This window comes from Dipodomys merriami, unplaced genomic scaffold (genome assembly GCF_024711535.1).
Source record: "Dipodomys merriami isolate MVZ:Mamm:240054 unplaced genomic scaffold, mDipMer1.0.p SCAF_233, whole genome shotgun sequence".
NCBI classification, from domain to species: domain Eukaryota; kingdom Metazoa; phylum Chordata; class Mammalia; order Rodentia; family Heteromyidae; genus Dipodomys; species Dipodomys merriami.
The window spans coordinates 1,566,273-1,588,275 of NW_027203749.1; the positions used below are offsets into that span (position 1 = coordinate 1,566,273).

The window sequence follows — 22,003 nt, forward strand, 5'->3', positions numbered from 1 at the left end:
GAAACAAAATTCTAGAAGAGGCTGTATTTGACTAATGATCATCAGATATCAGTCACCTGAGGAGCTACAGTTATATACATGAGTCATTAGTGAGCAGTTTTTGACTCAAAAATAAAACTGATAAACAATATGATCAAATATGGTTCATTCCAGGAATGAAAGATTGCTTAAAGATTAAAAAGGCATGGATACATAAAGAAGCATGAACAAACCTCAGCATCCATATGTAATATTCATTTTCCTAAAATATATGTTCTGCATATCAGTTTTGTCCCTCCAAGAAAAAAACTTTTCATCATCCAATGCCTCTAGAAAGGTCTAAATTCTTCATCATGAGCTCAAGATTTGCTGTCACTTTGATATACCTACTATATGTCTCTTTTCACTTCTTGATGAAGCTACCTTGTAACAATTCTTTGTATCTAACCTTGTTTCTTCTGGCTCCCTTACTTTCTGCTACCCTTTGCTCTATGGAAGATGATTCTCAGCCCTGCCTGTGCCTTACAACAACCGTAATATTAACAAAGAACACAATAATTCCACAAAGTATCTGATTATGGCTCAAGTAGCCTGAGGTGATGTGAAGAATGGTGAAATGATGTGGAGAATGATGAAAGGGATGACATTGATCATGATGCTTTAAGTTCATGAATTGACATTGCTTATTAAAAGATTAAAAGTTAGAATATGATAAAAATCAGTAGTACAACTAGGTTTTTAGCTGCATATTCACTATAGCCAACTAATGGAAGCAGCTCAGATGCCATTCAATGGATGAATGGTTTAAGATTCACACACACACACACACACACACACACACACATGCACATACAGATGCTGGATGGGGTTGGGAAGCATGAGGGAGAATGATGGAAGAGATGACATTGATCAAGACTTACTGTACACACAAACTGACATTGAATTATAACCCATTTGTACAACCATTTAATGATAATAATAATAAAGATAAATTAAAATATTTAATTGTACAACTACTTAAAGATAATAAAATCCCTAAAATATAAAAAGTTATTGGTCCTTCTCCAGGTGACATTATTAAACCATAGCAAAGAGGAATTTATTCTTTTAAGTCTACTATAAATGTTATTCTAAAAATAAAAGTCCCAGAATAACCCCAGCAGGAAGCAAACTCCCTTTTTAACCTTGGTGATTTAACCATGGTTAAGTCCCTCAAACCTCACCTAAACACCTTCCTTGAACTGACTGAAAATATTTAAAATCATGATCCCATACGTTCTAATACTTTTGCCTAAAACAAGTCACCATTTTAACATAGTAGGTGTGAATGAAGCTACCTGGTATAATTCTTTTTATCTTTACTTTAAAATCATGTTTGGAAATGGTTACAAACACATTTATTTTCTCTGTTTAAATTATAATGCCAATTGGATATGAGAGATAGATTTTAACAAACCTAGCATTAGGGTGGGAAGATGGCTCAGTGGTAGAGTGGTTTTCTTGCATGCATAAGGCACTGGGTTGAATTCCTCCGCACCATATAAGCAGAAAAGCTAGAAGTGGTGCTGTGGCTCAAGTGGTAGAGCCCTAGCCTTTAGCTGAAGAGCTGAGGGACAGTGTCCATGCCCAGAGTTCAAGCCCCATGACCGACCAAAAAAAAAATCTAACATTAGGAGAAGAAAAAACAAACTTCTTACCTGATAATTAAGTGTGAATGCTAAATTCATTAAGCTATCTCACACCTTTCATCAATGTGTTTTGTTTGTAATATGTCACAGTATGTGTGTGTGTGTGTGTGTGTGTGTGTGTGTGTCTGTGTGTGTCTGTGTGTGTGTGTATGTCATGGTGCTTTAATTTGAGGCTTAGATGATGTCTTTTAGATTTTGTACTTGATTGGCACCATAGGACTCAAACTATTCCTCCACTTCCAAATCTTTGGTGTTTAACTGGACGTAAGAGTCTCAGGGACTTGCCTGCCTTGGCTGGCTTTGAACCATGATCCTCAGATATCAGTCTTCTGGTCGAGCTAGGATTGTAAGTGTGAGCCACTGAAGCCAAACTATAATTCCTGTTGCTCAGAAAACAAGTTTAAGAAAAGTTCTGGCTGAATCAGCTCTTTTCTTTGAGTATTACTATTCTTCATGATCAATTTGTTTTTACAATGGATATTGCCAGTATAAAAATGTACCATGAAAGTAAAACCCCATGTCTCCCACTTTGCTTAGTACAAGGAAAAGATATCAGTCAATCTGAAGGATTCACAAACAATAAATAGGTCCATGAATAATTGGGTTGATTGTATTTGTAGAGAATGTATATCATTCGATTATTCTAGTAACTTTGGTGGGGCAGTACTAGGGCTTGAACTCAGGATATGGGCACCACTGCCCCTAAGCTTTTTATATTAAGGCTAGTGATATACAACTTTAACCACAGCTCAACTTCTGATATATTGGTTAATTGTAGATAAGAAGGTCATTTTCTTGTTGGCTTTGAACAATTCTCCTCAGATCTGAGTCTTCTGCATAACTAGGATTACAGAAGCAAGCCAGGCATCAGTGCAGAGCATCTTCCAGTATCCAGGCACCAATTTTTTATTTGTTTTTCTACAGTGTTTAATTTTATTTGCTTATAAACCATTTACATTCCAATGAATTGCTTAGTGCATTTGAGAAGTCATGAATCCAAATAATAGAACTGTATTTTCTATTATTAATTGGTTTTAACTCAGTAGAGGCTGCTACATTATTCAAATAAAATAAATACCTGGATGTAGATCTGCCAACTTCTTCAAGCATCATAGAAAGTTGTTTGCTAGGATCCTGGCATTGGATAAACTGTGCACTAACTTTTTTTGAATCACCAAACAAAGATAAGAAATAATCCTCTCCTTCTCCAGTCACATCTGTCTCAGGAGATAAGTAGTTCCTCATTCCTAATTAAACAGAGATGCAAATGATAAAAGGTGAGTAAAAGTATAGGAAAAGACCCCAAGGATATTACCATTCTTCCTTGTCTCGTCCATATTTCTTTTAAGATTTATGGTCATTGGTCATCATCAAGCCCAATTAGAATTGAAAATTGAAAGGAATATCTATAAAATTACTTAAAGAAATATTTATCAAATAACTTAATTCTTACATATTAATTCAATTCTCCAGGACTTCAGCATACTGATTGCTCACTTTTGTTAGATATACGAGTATGCAAGTATTTCTTTCAGCAGAGGATTTGAGTAGGTAAAATATTTTCATGTGCTAAACATAGATATGGTATATGCAAAGTCTGTTCTATATTTTCTGCACTCATCATGTATGACACAAAACCTAAACATTTGACTCCTTGATACTTTATTTAGATACTAGATAGATACTAGATAGATGCTTCAGATAGCCTGTTAGTACTTCAGTTAAGTAAAGACTTTAAGTTTTCACCAGTTGCTCAAGCATCAGTGGCCCATTCCTTTCATTCTAGCTCCTCAGAAATCTGGGATATGAGCATGGAAATTCAAAGTCAGTTCAGATATGGAATCCTAAAGGACATTTGTCTCCGTTTAAATTCCCCAAATCCAGAAGTTGAGGTGTAGTTCAAGTCATAGCTACTATCCAGGTTTGAAAAAGCTAAGGGACAGAACCTAGGCCTTAAGTTCATTCTTCAATATTGGGGGAAAATACGACTTCAATTTGTCTATCAAATAACTTTTCTTATTATACAGGAAAAAATTATATAAAGTGAAGTAAGGCAGGCCCAAAGAAACATAGGTCCCATTTGCATAGGTCCCTTATTTGCAATAACTAGTATATGTATAAAAGGTCAGATAAGCTGATGTTAGGGGAATGAACCCCAAGATAAGTATTCAAATTTGTTTTGTTTTTTTTCTTTCATACAATTGTTTCTATCATATTTATAAGATGATTTCTATGTTGCTTTGTATGTCCCTCCCCCACAGTATAACCCATACTTTCACTGTATTTGATATTGGTATAATTTGTGGAGGGGAATGTAAAAAAACAAATCATTTAACTAGAGATACCGGTGGATCCATTGCAACAATGATGTACAAGTCTTTATGTCAAAAACCGAACTTAGCAACTTTGGTGGGGGGTGGGGGGAGGATCGGGTAGGAGGAGGGGAGGAGTATGGGAAGGGGTGGGAAGGGGAAACAATGAGGAGGCAACAATGCTTGATAAGAAATGTATTCATTATCTTGCCCAAGTAATTGTAACTCCTCTGTACAGTATTCTCACAATAAAAAAAATAAAAAAGTAAAAAAAGAACTTTATTATTGAAATTGAAAATGTTATGGCTAAGACCTAGATACAAAACAGATTTGAATGGTTTTGAATGTAAAGCCATGCTTTTTTAATCTAATAATGCCTACATTATTAGAAAGGATAATCATTATGTAGTTGAAATAACTTCATATTTTATATTTAGATAGATGTGCAGTTGTACCACACATAATCAAGCCAAGTGAGAACCTTAGAAAATTTAATTTTCCTGACAATTAAGTAATGACAGAGTTGTGGACTTAGTATTTAGTTTGAACTCAATAAATTACAATTGCTATTACAAGGTGAATGTTTGATTAACTTCATAAAAATCATCAGAGGATTAAGAACATCTATTACGTGCTATAGATTTTCATAAATTAAAAATACCAAAGCAAGGGCAACAGTATAAATAAAAAGAAATAATAGTTTTTGTCTTTGTTTTTATTATTCCTTGCTCTGTGTTTGAACTAAGTGCCTCAAGAATGTTCACGCCATAACTCATAAGAAAGCTTCCTCTCATATTTTTTAGGGAGCACTGATATTTAGCTCATTTCCAGGAGGGTATTACTTAATCCTCTTATTCATGAAGGAAGGGGAACATGTCACATCTAACATGCAGTCAACCGTGAGGGTGAAAACCTTGTATTCCTAAAAGAAAGAAATAATTAATTTTTCTCACAAAGTTTAGTTCATGTGGAATAATACATAGCAATGAAGTAATGGCCATAGGTCTCCAAGGACCCAGACATCTACCCACAGAAACAGAATCTACAGATACTGAATGAGAAAATTAAATCAAAATTCATATCTTATAGCAAATGCAATAAACATGATGGTTATATCTGAAATCATCTTGAGAAGAGCAGCCTTGGTATTGTTTATCCCCTTAACTTGGTAGCTTTATCATATATATATCAGGTATGGAAGATTTGTTTTGATGGGATACAGAGCCAAATCATAAAAAATCCTTCATAGATTTTATATTTGTACTTGTGTGTATGTGTGAATGTCTGCTAGTTCTAGTGTTTGAACTTTAGGGGCGGGTCACCTTTTAATTTGGCTTTTTGCTTAAGTCTCGCACTCTACCAACTAATCGCCAATCCACTTCTGGATTTTTGGTGGTTATATTACAGATATATTTCTCAAAGTCTTTTCTGCTCAGGTTGGCCACAATTCTCAGATATTAGCCTCCTTATTAGCCTGACTTACAGAATTGAGCCACTAATTAGTGTACAGCAATTTTGTTTTCAGTTTTTCAAGCTTGAACTTCTGTTATTCCAAAGTATCAATGTTGACTTAGGAAGCTTCTACAGTAAACTAAAATTTCTCACTCAAACAAGAAAAGAGAGAATATACCTGTAATTTGAGCAGAACAAAATCATAGATAACTCTGTGTACAGTCTAGGTGAAATTCCAGAAGCTACATTAAACATAAATGATTGGCATTAAGAATATAAACTCCTATAACATGTCTGAGAAATGGAGGCATAACAAGAGTTAGGCAGAATTTCTGCCAAACATTTTGAAACATAGTAGTTGATTGCTAATTGAAATAAAGAACCAAAATCTAGACTCTTCTAAAAATGTGTTTTAAAGTTTGCTTCTAATCACAACTATTGTATTCAGTTCTTATTCCATGTTACCCAATTTTCAAACATCTCACTTCATCCTTACCCTTTTGAAGATAACTTTTTAATTTTGTCTTACTGGTGTTGGAAGTCAGGTCTTTCTGCTTATAGGTAGTCATTCTATACCTTGAGTAAACATCTAGCACTTTTATTTTGGTAGAGATTTCTATTTTTTTCCTAGGACATTCATGCACCATACACCACACTGTGGCTGGCATTGTAATTGAGATTACCATTGTGTATTTGTGCACCAAGTTCTTTAAAATGAAATTTCAATATATTTTCTCCTGCTGTGGTACAGTCTCTGCATATCCAATAGCTGGAATATAGGCATGCACCACTGCACCAGCCATGAAGTTGAAATTTTAATCCTCTATGGAGTTGAGTAAAATGAGATCCAGAGATACTAAATAATTTCCCCTGAAGTTTCACATTGTAGAGAATGGAAAAAGTGTTGGTCTTACACTCCTGGGAACAGTGATGGCTTCTTGGAGCCATGAACATTCCATATCAACTTAAAGGAGAACAAAAAGACCCAGGGGTATAGCTGACAGCAGTCACATGACTGCTTACATATTCCTCTTCTTCATGTGCTCTTTATTGCTTCCACCTTTTCCCTGTGCAATTATGGCTCATCTGTTTGTCTATCCCTCATTTCAATCATTGATCTCCTAAAGGCACAAAAACTCAAGCTGTAGCATAGTCTTTCTGTATGCATTCAGAAGAAGTGACCATTCACACTACATATGGAGGAAATTTCATTCCATTGCAATTCTACAGCTCCAAATGCATGCCATTAAGATAACCCTAGACATGTAAATTTGGTTCCTGATGTATTGGACACATGCATTTAAATAAACCTAGTAGCACGAATGGCATAGACCATTGAGAAATGAACCGTTGGGGAACCAATAATAAATTCTCCTGTCTGTAGGGTATGCATCTATTGACATACATTATTAAGCCACATACGTGGCCACAGCTGCCTGGGACTCCAGGACCACCATGCACTCTGCTGCAAAATAGTCCCACAGTACTGGACCTGGACAGCACAAACAAACCACTCAGCCCACGACCAATGCAGTAAAACACAGCAAGCTGGGACACAATCTCCAACCAGCAACCTGCAGTGCAAATATACAGAGATCTGCCAAAAAGCACCTCTAGTTATTTCACAACGAGTTCCAGGATCAGTAAGTACCCTGCTTGGTACCTCTCATCCCCACAAGAGAACAGCCCTGACAGTGGCCCACAGAGCTTTACCCAGACTCCTCTCATTCCACCCAAGAAGGAATACCATACTTGAATTGGACAAAGAGGCCAGGCCCTTCTTCACCTGTTGGCTTCCAGTGGGAGGTCACAGAAACTCATATTTGATGAGCACTATGACCCTTTGTCACCCACAGCTCTGACTATTGGAAGAATGAGTAGGCAGGTCTGAGAACTAAAGTCCACATACCTGCAGGGATCACTTCATCCCAGAGTAAGTATCCATTCCTAGCCTTCCATAAAAGAAGGTTGTAGAGCTCAGTGGCTGGTGGAGGCCGGGAATTTCAGGTATGTGCCAGCCACTGACAGAGCACTCTTCCTGTTGTTAGTTGCAAAACAAGTTGCATACACTGGCACCTATCCCCTGGCCCCTGTCAAGAACTGCAAGTTGTGTGTGACTACTGGAAATTGATGGAGCACATCCTGTCAAGAGCCAAAACACTCACACAGGTGCCAAGATATCAGATCAAGTGCTGGCCACTTGTGGGATAAGAATCAACCAGGGACCATGGCACAAAGTGTATCCTGTGCTCCTGTGGGGAACCCAGCCCTTCTGAAGCCAAGTTCTATTTCAGGGGCCAAACCTAACTTTTCTATACCCCACTGCATAGTGGACTGGGCTCCTTTCAACTAGCCTGGGGCTGCATGCTCACAAAGGCACAAGTTGGAGACCAATGTGGATTAACCTACCCAGCATGAACAAGCCCAAGCCAACAAAAGGCTGCCAAGTGTTGGGCACTTATAGGCCAAGATTGGGCCAGGGTCATGACAATCCCTGAATCCAAATGCATAAATAAAAACAAAAAATTAAAAGATTCATGGACAACCAAGAGAATAAAGTAAATACAACATACAAACAACAGCAATCCAGTAAAGAACTCCAGTGAGAGTGAAGAAGAAATGGAGGACAAAAGAACCACTGAAGAAATGATGACAAAATTGATCAATGAAGTAAAGTTCGAGATATAAAACTAATTTATAAAAGAACAAAGAAAAAATTTCAATACTTTTTAAAAAATGATTCAGACAAATATAGACACAGTATACATATCATTAAAAGATTAAATTAACACTTTGGGAACTGAAAAAACTTTAGACTTGAATAGCGAGGAATTTATTTTAAATGATGCAGAATCAAAGAGCAAGCTATATTTCAATGGAAAGAAAATCAGAATCACTGAAGACCTCTCCACACAAACTCTCAATGCAAGAAAAGCCTGAAATGCTATTTTCCAAGTCCTGAAGATCAACTGCCAGTCCAAATTGGTAGACCCAGCGAATCTATAGTTTACATTTGATGGTGAAACTAAAATCTTTCACGACAAAGAATACTAAAGAAGAGAATACAATCTGAAGAAACAATCAAAATCAAGGAAACACATCAGAAAAAACACTAGATCAAGAGGCTAGAAAAAATACAGGAAAATAAGGAAGTGGCTGGAAACATAACACACCTCAGGGCTGTCACAGGAAAAAATACCACAAACATCCAAGAAATCCAAATGATTATAAAGAACTACTTCCAAAATATGTTCTCACTAAAGAAGGAACAATTAGCATAATGAATGAATTTCTAAAAACATAGATTCTGCCTGAACTGAACCAGGAATATATAAATCAACTAACACCAATAACATACAATGTGAAGGAGTAAGTAATCAGAAGTCTTCTAACTAGGAAAAGCCCAGGCCCAGATGGATTGGCCATGGAATTCTAAAAGACTTTTAAGAGGAACTAATAACAGTTTTCCTCAAGCTTTTCTGTGAAACAGAAGTAGAGTGAAGTATCCCAAACTCATTCTATGAAGCCAATATCACATTCATTCCAAAACCAGATAAGGATCGTACAAAAAAGAGAAATACAGATCAATTCTCTGATGAACACATATGCAAACCTTCTCACAAAAATATTAGTCAACAGAATCAAGAAACACATTTTTAAAAATCATACATTATGATCAAGTAGACTTCTCCACAGATGCACGCCTGATTTGACATATACACATCAATAAATGTAATTCACCATGTCAACAGAGCCGAGGTTAAGAACCACATGAACATTTCAATAGATGTAGAAAAAGCCTCCTACAAAATAAGACATCCATTCATACTAGGACTACAAGGAACATTCTTTAAAATAATAAAAGCCAAATAAGCCAGACCAACAGCCAGCATCATACTAAATGGAGCAAAGGTGAAACCATTTTCCCTAAAATCAGTAGCATGGTAAGTATGCCCACTCTCTCTACCCCTCTTCAATAGAATTCTGGAATTATTAGCCAGGGTAATAAGGCAAGATAAGGCAGGGAAAGAAATTAAACTAATCCTATTTGTAGATGGCATGATCTTATACCTGCCGGACTGAAAAAAGTCTATTCCCAAAATCCTAGAACTAATCAGCAACTTGGGACAAGTAGCAGGATACAAAATTAACACACAAAAATCAGCAGCCTTTCTACATGCCAACAAATTACAAACAGAAAGGAGAATCATGAAATCATTTGCCATAGCCTCAAAAAATCTAGAAATAAACCTTAACAAAGATATAAAAGACCTATAATGTGAAAACTATAAAAATCTAAAGAAAGAAATTAGAGAGGTCACAAAGAAATGGAAAGACCTTCCATGTTCAAAGATAGGTAAAAGTGATATTATGAAAATGGCTAACCTGCCAAAAATAATATATAAAGTCATTACAATCCCTGTCAAAATCCCAATGAGATTCTATACTAGAATAGAGAAAACAGTCCAAAAATTCCTATGGAACAGCAAAAGACCTAGAATAGATAAAGCAATCCCAGGCAAAATAAGAAATGCAGATGGTATTACAATACCAGATTTCAAGCTCTAGTATAGAGCCATAATAACAGAAACAAGTTTTATTGACACAACAATATATACCAAGATCAATGTAATAAACTAGAAGACCAGAAAGAAAACCACAATATTTATGGTCATCTGATATTCGACATGAACCAAAGACATAGAGTGGATAAAAACAGCCTCTTCAACTATTGGTATTGGGAAAACTGGGCAGCTACTTTCAGCTACAAAGGGATCACTGAAAATCACCATGTACTGATATCAAACTGAAAATGGATTAAAGACCTCATCATCAGACATGAAACTCCAAAACTAATGCAAGACAAACTAGGAAAGACATTAGAACTTATAGGCACAGGCAAGAAGTTCCTGAATAGTGTCCCAGATTCTATTTGCAGAACAGATCGGAAAGAGATTCAACAAATGAGACTAAATTAAAATAAAAAGTTTCTGCACAGCTAAAGACATAACTACCAAACTAGAAAGACAGCCAAACAACTGGGAATACACCAACAATATATCAGACAATGGTCTAATATCCAATGTACACAGGGAGCTGAAGAAACTAACCCCTTCCAGACCTAATAAAGCAATCATTAAAAGGGCATGGGAGCTGAGAGGCTTCTCAGAAGAAGAGGTAAGAATGGCAAAGAAACACATGAGGAAATGTTCATCATCCCTAGCTGTAAAGGAAATGTAAATCAGAATAACCCTGAGATACCTCCTCACTAGAGTTAGACCGGCCAATATTATGAATTCAGACAACTACTGCACTGCTGGTAGGAATAAAAACTGATACAGTCACTCTGGAAAGCAGTTTGGAATTCCTCAAAAAATTATACATAGACCTACCCTACGGCCCAGGCATACCATTCCTGGGCATTATCCCTAAATATCATGAGCCAGGATATGATAAAGACAACTGCACAGCCATGTTCTTTGTTACACTATTCACAATAGTCAAGATATGGAAACAACACAGTTACCCCAGAATAGATGAATGGATCCAAAAAGTGGGGTACCTATATACAATGGAATTTCACACAGCCAATAGAATGGATAAAATAATGCCATTCATAAGGAAGTGGATGGAACTAGAAAAACTCTTGTTGAGTGAAGTAAGCCAAGATCAGAGAGAAAAATGGCAATGCTCTCCCCAATTTGCAGAAGTCAGATTTAAGACATAACAGAATATTACAAATTATACAAATTATATACAAATTATACATTGACAACAAAAGAGGATAGTCTTAGGAGATAATCACCAAGTTCTAATACTCAAGCACCTCTTCAAATGTATATAGAATAATACACACACTGAAATGAACTCTAAAGATAAGGAAACTAGGGACTTTTTCTTAATTTGCCTTTTCATTTTCAGGAGACTTTGTATTCCTTACCTCATATATAGTGTATACCTTTGCACATCTTAGGGAAGGTTGGGGGAGAGCACAGCATCATCAGAAAACAGGTTAAAAATTAATCAGTGGAGCCTACTGGCTGCACTGGACATTGATGACAGTGAATGAAGCAACTTATGGGCAGAGATGAGAGGGAGGGAATAAGAGAATGAGTAAAGAGATGATACTAGGCAAAAAGAATGAAAATATACTTATTACCTGATATATATAAAGGTAACCCCACTGTATATCACCTCTAAAACAACAAAAGAAATGCTTTAAAAATGGACTAAAATATTTGTTACATATTTACCCATATCTTTGTCTGCTCTGGAGCAGGTCATGTCAGTAGATTTAGATGTCCTTGGTTCCTCTGATGATATACTCATTCCACTTCTCTGAGGGGAAGAGGACAGGTAGTAACCTCGAATCCTATCAAGGAATATTGACCCTGATAATAGCAATTTCATACCATCTGAATCTGACAATTCTGGGACAGAATATAGTGAGGATGACTGCCTTGATAGGAAAGTAGTATGTTTGTCTTCTGTTCTGTAGACAAAAATTATGAACATAAAATTTGAAAGTCAAAACAGATATGATTACAACAGGAATATTTATTTTATTTCTGATGGTTCTTCTTTCTCCCAAATCAAAATATTTAACAATCCTAATTTCACAAGCTGGATAAAGAATGATGGCATCAGTTTGTTAGTATTTATTTATTTCCTTTACCTAAAAAAAAACAAAAATTTTGCCTAGGTGCCAGTGGTTCATACCTATAATCCCAGGTACTCAGGAAAATGACATCTCAGGGTGTCAATCCAAAGCTGACCCAGACAAAAATGTACACTCAACCCTCTTCTTTGTGCCAGTTTTGGTGTTTACAATCAGGGCATGGCCACTGTTCTTGGGCAATTTTGCTGAAGGTAAGTATTTTATTACTTGAGTCTCAGCTTTACTTCCAGCATTTTTGTGTGTCTTGTTTTGTTTTTGTGCTAAACTGAAGAGTTTCATGAGATTTCCTGCCTGAAAAACTTCAAACTACAATTTTCCAGGTCTCAGTCTCCTGAGTATTTAGGATTACCAGCATCAACTACTGATGCCCAGCCATCTTCCATCTGTAATTAATCAGCAAAAAGCAATTTTGAGTTGGGGTTCAAGTAGTAGCCTTGAGAGAAAATGCAAAAGGACAATGTCCAGTTCCTGCATTTAAGTCTCAACACAAGCCCCCATACCAAAGAAAAAATCAAGTTCTTAATATAGATAGTTTTGCAAACACATAAACGTAGAAAAATGAAGTAATCATGTCAATGGTAGCAACCTCAGATTTCACCAATTTGTTCTGAATGATTTAATATATATAATAACTTATATAATACATATTTTAATATATTATATAGAATATCATATATTTTATACACAAACACATATATTAACTTTACTGCAACATTGACACAAATCACTTTCTACTTTGACCACTTAATTTTATTCTTTACAATAACATGAAAAACATATCATTCCTTTTTTTCTGTGCCATTGCCCACTATAATTTATTATTTAGTTTCTATCTCTGCTTAATGAATCTTCCAATATCAACAATTCTATACTCAACATCTGCTTGAAAATACACACAGCATGTGTGTTAGTACATATGTATGTCCCTATGTATGTATCTCTGTGTGTAAGTGTATATTAGAAAGAATGCATAATTTTGAAAAAATAGACTTCTCAGGGAATAAATTAACTGAATTTTGCCAATGACATTATTTTTCTATCATTCTTCTTTATACATATAAAAACACTTAATTCCTCATGAAATCACTTGAATTACAAGTAACTGCAATACAATTAGTTAAAAAATACTCTCATAAGATGGAAGGCCTTTTGATGATCCCATATTATTAGTCCCATGGATAATCTTTACACAACTGTTGATTTGTGTGTGTATGTGTGTGTGAACTTTGATTCTCATGGAAGGGGTTTTAATGACCACATTTTATGAGTCATTTATATTTTTCCCAGGAATCTCAAAGCAATGTCTGTGTGTGTATGTGTGTGTGTGTGTGTGTGTGTGTGTGTGTGTGTGTGTGTGTGTGTTTGTGAGAGAGAGAGAGAGAGAGAGAGATAGAGAGAGAGAGAGAGAGAGAGAGAGAGAGAGAGAGAGAGAGAGAGAGAGAGAGAGAGGCGGGGACTTTAATGCTTATTTTAGCAGAAAACACAGGTTATTCATTACTATGAAGACCTGGGCATACACCCAGTTCAACAATCTCCTTTATGGGAACCATTGACAAAGCTATCCTATTTATAGGAGTTCGATATTTGATGCTGTAAATTATCTATTTTGAAGTATTTCCCAATATACATATATGTTGCTTACTGTTTTGTTTTGTTTTGTTTTGTTTTTTTGTCAATTGTGAAGCTTGAACTCGGCCTGGGCACTGTCCCTCAGCTCTTCAGTTCAAAGCTATCACCCTATCACTTGAGCCATAGCACCATTTTCTGACTTTTTTCTGCTTATGTGGCGGTGAGGAATCAAACCCAGGGCCTTATGCATGCGAGACAAGCACTCTACCACTGAGCCAACTTCCCAGCCCTGCTTGTTACTCTTGATTATCAACTTGATTGCATTGGCAGACATCTTAGGTAAGTAACACTGTCCACCTCTTAGTTGTCCTTGAAAGCATTTTCAGAGATCATCAGATGATGAAGGCTTGGGTTTAATGATTCAATAAGTTGGTGGCTTCAAAATCTGAGCAGACTATTGGGATATGGTGGAATGTCAGAAGAGAATAATTAGTTGAGTGAAAGAGATCACTGAGGGCGTGACTTTGGAGGTAATACCTGGACCCTCCTCTTTCTTTTTCCTCTATTTAATTCCTGGCTCCCATAAGATGAATATTCTCTCCAATACACTCTTCCTCCATAATCCTATTTCATTCATCTAACAGCTGACTATTGACTGACATCTCTGAAATTGTAAGCCAAAATGTCATTTCTCCTTGAATCCATTTATCTCAGCTAATCATTCCAGGAACAGAGGTCTGATTAGCACAATAGGAAAAGTTATTTCAACCAGTCTTTAAGTTACATTTATTTTCTTGTTAGATTTTCTGTGGGTTATTTGGGTTTGGAGCTTCCCACTTCTCTATTTTGTTGTTATCATCCTCACCATCTGTGTTTGCTAAGACATGTTCTCAACTATTCTGATCTTCAATGTGGGAGTTCCTTGATTAGAAACTTTTATCAGGAGAACACTTTAATTTCCTTAATGTACATCTCAGAATCCAGAGCCATCTCATCCAAATTGAAAGAAAAATATTAAATGATGGTAAGCATTATATTTCATATCCCAGTGCCTAGTTAAGCTAGGGCACTTGCCATTCAGCTGACCCTCCATACGCTCATATTTGTCAGAAGTTCTAACACCTGAAGGCACTCAAAGGATATGACAACAGAGGCAGATGGTCAAATTATGAGAATTCCCTCTCTATTCAACCCAGAGGTTGAATCAACAAGATTGGGTCCAATGAGATGCTTGTCTCACTATCAAGGATAAGTACTGAAGCCAGATTCGGGTGGCTCACGCCTGTGATCCCAGCTACTAAGGAGGCTGAGCTCTGAGGATTGCAGTTCAAAGCCAGCCTGGGCAGAAAAAGCCGTGAAACTCTTTGCCAAAAAGCCACCAGAAAACTGAAAGTGGCGCTGTGACTCAAGTGATAGAGTGTTCGTCTTGAGCTGAAGAGCTGAGAGACAGAACTCAGGGCCAGTGTTCAAGTCCCATAACTGACAAAAAATAAAGGATAACTACTGAAAATGATTTTATCTTTAACATTCTTTAAATCTGTCACATTTGCATTGGGATATATCTTTTTCAATATGCTCATTCACTTAATTTTTCCTTGATGTACAATTACCAAGACTTGAAATTAGAGCTTGGGTACATTCCTTTAGATTTCTCCACTTAAGTTTGGCATGATAAGGTTTGTGCCACACCTTTACTTCCTGCTTTTTAGTTTTAATTGCAGGTAAGAGAATCAAAGATTTTCCTGTCTATGATGGATTGGAACTATGATCCACAGGATTCAGCCTTTGTAGCAACTATATGCTCATTTTCTAAGTTCTTAGTTTTTTCCTTCTCTTCCTCCCTCCTTCCTTTCTTTTTTACTTCCTTTTATTCTTTCTTTCTTTTTTTTTATATATTTTGCATTTTTTTATTTTACTTGTGAAGATACTGTACAGACGGGTTACAACTACATGGGCAAGATAATGAGTACATTTCTTACCAAGCATTGCAGCCTCCTCCTTTTGTTTACCCTTCACATCCCTTCCCAGCCTCCCCCCTCCCCCCAATCCCAATCCTTCTCCTTCCTCCTCCCCCCCCCCCTGCACTGACGTTGTAAAGCTCGTTTTGACAACTTCTACTTCTCATTGTTGCAACAGGTCCACCTGTATCTTTAAACAACTGGTTTTTCCCCATCTCCTCCTCAAGTTATACTGACATCAAATATAGTGAAAGCAGGGGTTATACTGTGGGGGAGGGACATACAAAGCAACAAAGAGATAATCTTATAAATGCATTAGAAACACATGCATGAAAGAAAAAAACATTAAAATACATATCTAAGGGTTCATTTTCCTGACATCACATTATCTGACCTTTTCCGCTTGACTCATACATATACTAGATATTGCAAATAAGGGAAACCATGGGACCTATGTTTCTTTGGGCCTGGCTTACTTCACTTAATATAATTTTTTCCAAGTTTTTCCATTTCCACACAAATGGGCCAATGTCATTCTTTCTGATGGCAGCATAGAATTCCATTGTGTATATATACCACATTTTCTTGATCCATTCATCTACTGAGGGGCATCTGGATTGGTTCCATATCTTAGCTATGGTAAATAATGCTGCAATAAACATAGTTGTGCTGGTAGCTTTAGTGTGGTCTTGTTTGTAAACATTTGGGTAAATGCCCAAAAGTGGGATTGCTGGGTCATAGGGGAGTTCTATGTGAAGTCTTTTGAGGAATCACCATACCGCTTGCCAAAGTGGTTGAACAAGTTTACATTCCCACCAACAATGAAGTAAGGTTCCTTTCTGTCCACATCCCCTCCAGCATCTGTTGTTGTTAGAGTTCTTGATTTTTGCTGTTCTAACTGGGGTGAGGTGGTATCTCAATGTTGTTTTGATTTGCATTTCTTTTATGGCTAGGGATGTTGAACATTTCTTCATGTGTTTATTGGCCATCCTTCTTTCTTCTTCAGAGAAGTTTCTCTTTAAGTCTTTCACCCACTTATTTATTGGGGAGTTGTTTCTTTGAGGATTTGTTGTTGGGGGTTTGATTTTTTGAGTTCCAAGTATATTTTAGATATGAGATCCTTGTCTGTTGTATGGCTAGTAACATCTTCTCCCAATCGGTGGGCTTTCTATTGATCTTGCTAGCTATGTCGTTTGCCATGCAGAAGCTCTGCAACTTTATGCAATCCCATTTGTCCAACCTTTCTTTGATTTATTGTGTTTTCGGGTCTCTATTCAAAAAATTTTGGCCTGAGCCAAGGAGACCTAAGGTTTCTCCTATTCCATCCTGTAATGTTTTCAGAGTGTCTGCTTTGAGTTCAAGGTCTTTGATCCATTTGGAGTTGATTCTGGTGCAGGGTGATATATAAGGATCTAACCAATTTTGCCAGCACCATTTACTGAAGAGGCTGTCTTTCTTCCATTCTATTGTTTTAGCTCCCTTATCGAAGATTAGATGGCTATAGGTCTGTAGGTTCATTTCTGGGTTTTCAATTCTATTCCATTGGTCCTGAGGTCTGTTCTTATGCCAATACCAAGCTGTTTTGATTACTATGGCTTTATAGTAGAGTTTGAAGTTTGGTATTGATATTCCTCCAGCAGTGTTCTTTCCATTGAGGAGCGTTTTTGCTATTCGGGGTCTTTTAGTGTTCCATATGAATTTTTGGATTGCCTCTTCTATTTCCTTGAAGAATGAGGTTGGAATTTTGATAAGTATTGCGTTGAATTTGTAGATAGCCTTGGGAAGTATTGCCATTTTCACGATGTTAACCTTTCCAATCCAGGAGCATGGGAGGTTTTGCCATTTTTTTAGTTCTGTGTTAATTTCCTTTTTTAAGATTTTAAAGTTTTCATCATAGAGGCCCTTCACTTCTTTAGTTAAGTTAATTCCTAGGTATTTTTTTTTGTGTGGCTATTACAAATGGAGTTGCTTTCCTAATTTCAGCCACACTTTTCTCATTGTTGGCATACAGAAAAGCCATTGATTTTTGGGGGTTAATTTTATAACCTGCTACTTTGCCAAAGTTTTAAATCAGCTTGAGTAATTTGGGAGTGGAGTCTATGGGATTCTTTAAATACAAGATCATGTCATCTGCAAAGAGGGAGAGTTTTATTTCTTCTTTCCCTATTTGGATCCCCTTTATGTCTGCATCTTGTCTTATTGCTGTAGCCAGGCATTCTAATACTAGATTGAAGAGAAGTGGAGAGAGTGGGCATCCTTGTCTTGTTCCTGAGTTAAGAGGAAATGGCTTTAGTTTTTCACCATTGAGTATAATGCTGGCTGTAGGTTTGACATATACAGCCTTTATTGTATTGAGGAATGTTCCATGGATTCCTAATTTTTCCAAAACCTTCATCATGAAAGGGTGTTGGATCTTGTCGAATGCTTTTTCTGCATCTATTGAGATAACCATGTGGTTATTATTCTTGCTCCTGTTGATGTGATGAATAATATTAATTGATTTGTGTATATTGAACCAGCTTTGCATCCCTGAAAATGAATCCTGTTTGATCGTGGTGTATGATTTTTGGATGAATTGTTGAAGTCGATTGGCCAAAATTTTGTTGAGAAGTTTTGCATCAATATTCATCAAAGAAATGGATCTATAGTTCTCTTTCTTTGATGAGTTCCTGCCTGATTTTGGGATGAGGGTTATGATGGCTTCATAGAATGTGTTCGGTAGTAAGCTTTCTCTTTCAATTTCATTGAAGAGTTGGAGGAGTATTGGTGTGAGCTCTGCTTTGAAGGCCTTGTAAAATTCTGCTGTAAAGCCATCTGGTCCTGGACTTTTCTTAGCTGGGAGGTCTCTTATTGCTGTTTCTATTTCAGTGCTTGATATGGGCCTGTTAAGATAGTTTAACTTATCATGGTTTAGTTTTGGCATGTCAATATTTGCTAGGAAAAGGTCCATTTCTGTCAAGTTCTCAAACTTATTAGCATAAAGTTTTGAGAAATATTCCCTTGTAATGTTTTGAATCTTGGTTGTGTCCGTGGTGATGTTTCCATTCTCATCTCTGAGTTTTTTAATTTGGGTGTGTTCTCTTCTTTTTCTGATAAGATTTGCTAAGGGTCTGTCAATTTTGTTAAGTTTTTCGAAGAACCAACTCTTTGTTTTGTTGATAATTTCTGTAGTTTTTTTGGATTCTAATTCATTTAATTCTGATTTAATTTTGATTATTTCTTTCCGTCTACTGGATTGGGGTTTATCTTGCTGCTCTTTTTCAAGGAGGTTTAGATGTGTCATTAAATTGCTAGTTTCAGATCTCTCCAATTTGTTGATGTAGGAGCTCAGAGCTATAAACTTGCCTCTGAGTACTGCCTTTGCTGTGTCCCAGAGAAGCTGGTAATTTGTGTGTTCATTTTTGTTGAATAGCATGAACATTTGAATTTCCTTTCTAATCTCTTCCATGACCCACTCATGATTCAGCAGTGTGTTGTTCAGCCTCCATGTGATGCCAGACTTTCTTTGGTGGCTTTTGGTGTTGAGTTCTAATTTTATTCCCTTATGGTCAGAGAGGATGTAAGGTATAATTTCAATGTTTCTGAATTTAGAAAAGTTTGTTTTGTGGCCTGAAATGTCATCTATTTTGGAAAACGTTCCATGTGCTGCTGAGAAAAACGTGTATTCTGATGCTGCTGGGTGAAATGTTCGGTAGATGTCTGTTAAGTCTAGTTGATCTATGCAGCTGTTTAGATCTGCGGTTTCTCTGTTGAGTTTTTGCCGAGTTGATCTATCTAGTGGGAGAGTGGTGTGTTAAAATCCCCAACAATTAATGTCTTTGGATCTGTATGGGATTTGAGGGAAAGTAGTGTTTCTTTGATAAATTTGGGTGCTCCATTGTTTGGCAAATAGATATTTAGAATTGTAATATCCTCCTGAAGGAGAGATCCTTTAATTAGTATGTAGTGACCTTCTTTATCTCTTCTCACAAATTTTAATTTGAAGTCTATCTTATCTGATATTAGGATTGCAACTCCCTCCTGTTTATGGGGGCCGTTTACTTGGTAGATTTTGTTCCAGCCTTTAACATTGAAAATGTGTTTGTTTTTACGGGCAAGATGTGACTCCTGCAGGCAGCAGATAGAAGGGTCTTGTTTTTTAATCCAACTAGACAGTCTATGTTGCTTAATTGGAGAGTTCATTCGTTAATGTTAAGAGATAGGACTGAGAGGTATTTGGGAGTTCCTGCCATGTTTTCCACCTTCTTGGGGGGCTAAAAAAACTGGGTTCTTCCTATGGTTCTTGGATTCTCAGTTTGGGTGCAGTTTCTTGGCCTTTGTTGCGGTCTTGTTGGTTTTCTATGTGTAGGACATTGTTAAGAATCTTTTGTAGGGCTGGTTTGGTGGAGATGTATTGTTTCAATTTTTCTTTGCTATGGAAGGTTTTTATTTGGCCTTCAGTTATGAAGGAGCATTTAGGTGGGTACAGTATTCTTGGTTGATAGTTGTTTTTAGGGCATGGCATACATCATTCCAGGCTCTTCTTGCTTTGATTGTCTCTGCTGAGAAATCTGAGGTGATTCTAATTGGTTTCCCTTTATAGGTGATTACCCTTTTCTCCTTGACAGCTTTAAGGATCTTTTCCTTGGTCTGAGTTGATCCTGTGTGGATTATAATGTGACAGTGGGATGTCCTATTCTGGTCTGGTCTAGTTGGGGTTCTAAAAGCTTCTTGTATCTGAATAGGCCTATCTTTTTGTATGTTTGGGAAGTTCTCTGCTAGGATCCTGTTAAACAAATTTCCTAGACCATTAACTTCTGTTTCTAGGTGCTCCTCTACACCCATTATCCTTAGATTAGGCCTTCTGATGGTGTCTTCCAGGTGTTGGATAGATCTATCATATTTCTTGGACTTGTCTTGGATGTTTGTATGTTCTTTCTCTATAATATCTAGGCTGTCTTCAATCCCTGAGATTCGATCTTCTGCATGGTCTAACCTGCTGTCAAGACTCTCTACTTTGTTTTTTATCTCTTTTCCTTCTAATTGGTCAGCTCTGATGGCTTCAAGTTCTTTGTTGAAGCTCTGTTTTAGGTCTTGTATGAATTTCTTTACTTCCTTAATTTGGTGTTCAGTGTTTGTTCTCAAATCACTTAGTTGATTAGTTATGGTTTCTTTGGACTCCCATTCCTTCTGTTGGGTTCCATTCAGCATTCCCTTTGTGGTCTCCCTGACTTCCTTCAGCTCTTTGTTAATGGATTCCATGAATGCCTTTAGTGATCTTTTTGTATTCTCTACCTGGTCTCTCAATTCCTGTATTACTCTTTGATTAGCTTCCTCCCGTTTGTGGGATTCCTGTAGTTCTCTTTCCTCTCGTTGATGGGATTCCTGCAGTTCTCTTTGAGTGTTCTCAGCCTGCTCACGCCATTCCTCCCTTTCTCTTTTTGTATTCTCAAGTTGTTCACGCAAATCCTGTATCAGTTTTTGAGTAGCTTCCTCACGCTTATGATATTCCTGTATAAGCTTTTGGGATGCCTCCTCTCTCTTCTTTCACACTCATACAGAGTCCTTTGTAAGTTGTCAAACTTCTCATTTATCATGGTTGCCAGCAGTGTTTGTAGAGCTATTTGGGAACTCTCCTCTGGATTATTCATTATCTGTTCTGACCCCTGATTATCAAGATTGGGGATTGAGATATCCGGATTTGCCATTTTTCTTGTGTTTTTCCAGCTTACTCTGCTCATTTGAGATGAAAATAGCACCAGTTTTGTGCTAGAACACTATCTTAAGGCAACCATCAATCAAAGTTTGCTTTTGTACAATCAATAGTCTACAGATACAATCTAGTTCAACAGATACATCTATTCAACATCAAACAACTATATGTTAATGAGCTTCGAACCGCAGAGAAGAATTTGGAAAACCAGGAATTTTTAGGGTTAGGGAGAGATGTGGGTAAAAAATAGGAATAGATTGGTGTGGGTAGGCACAGGGAGAGTTAACTATGTCCTAATCCCAATGCAGGGAATTGGTTGGGTAGGATGCATGGAGAGAGAGAGAAAAAAAGAAGAAAGGGAAAGGGAAATGAAAAGAGACCAGAAAAAAATAGAAACATAAAAATTAATATTATTATGAAGATTAAAAGACCATCTATTTAGAGAGGAATGTGAGTATATTAATAGAAGGGTAGGGACATAGAGGAGAATTGAAAAACTTAAAAAAATGCTTAAAATATTATATAGGTATAAAGAGGTAGTACTGCTATTAAGGAATTTAAGTCTCAGAGGTTTTGAATTGAGTAATAAATTTGTGGATTAAGTGTGTACACAATGGGGGATAGGATCTACTAGTTAACTACAGGTTTATCTGAGGATGTGCAGGACAAGAGTT

General features: G+C 36.8%; 1 protein-coding gene across 2 annotated transcripts in view; it reads right to left on the bottom strand.

Moving 5' to 3' along the window:
* Positions 1 to 22,003, bottom strand: part of LOC138835266 (lamin tail domain-containing protein 1-like) — a 68,260-nt gene that overhangs the window by 40,106 nt on the left and 6,151 nt on the right. For both annotated transcript variants that reach the window (XM_070033836.1, XM_070033837.1), the window contains exons 3-4: positions 11,686 to 11,924; positions 2,746 to 2,914 (exon numbers count right to left, since the gene is read on the bottom strand). In XM_070033836.1, coding sequence (XP_069889937.1) covers positions 2,746 to 2,914; positions 11,686 to 11,924 — 408 coding nt within the window. The remainder of the gene's footprint in view (positions 1 to 2,745; positions 2,915 to 11,685; positions 11,925 to 22,003) is intronic.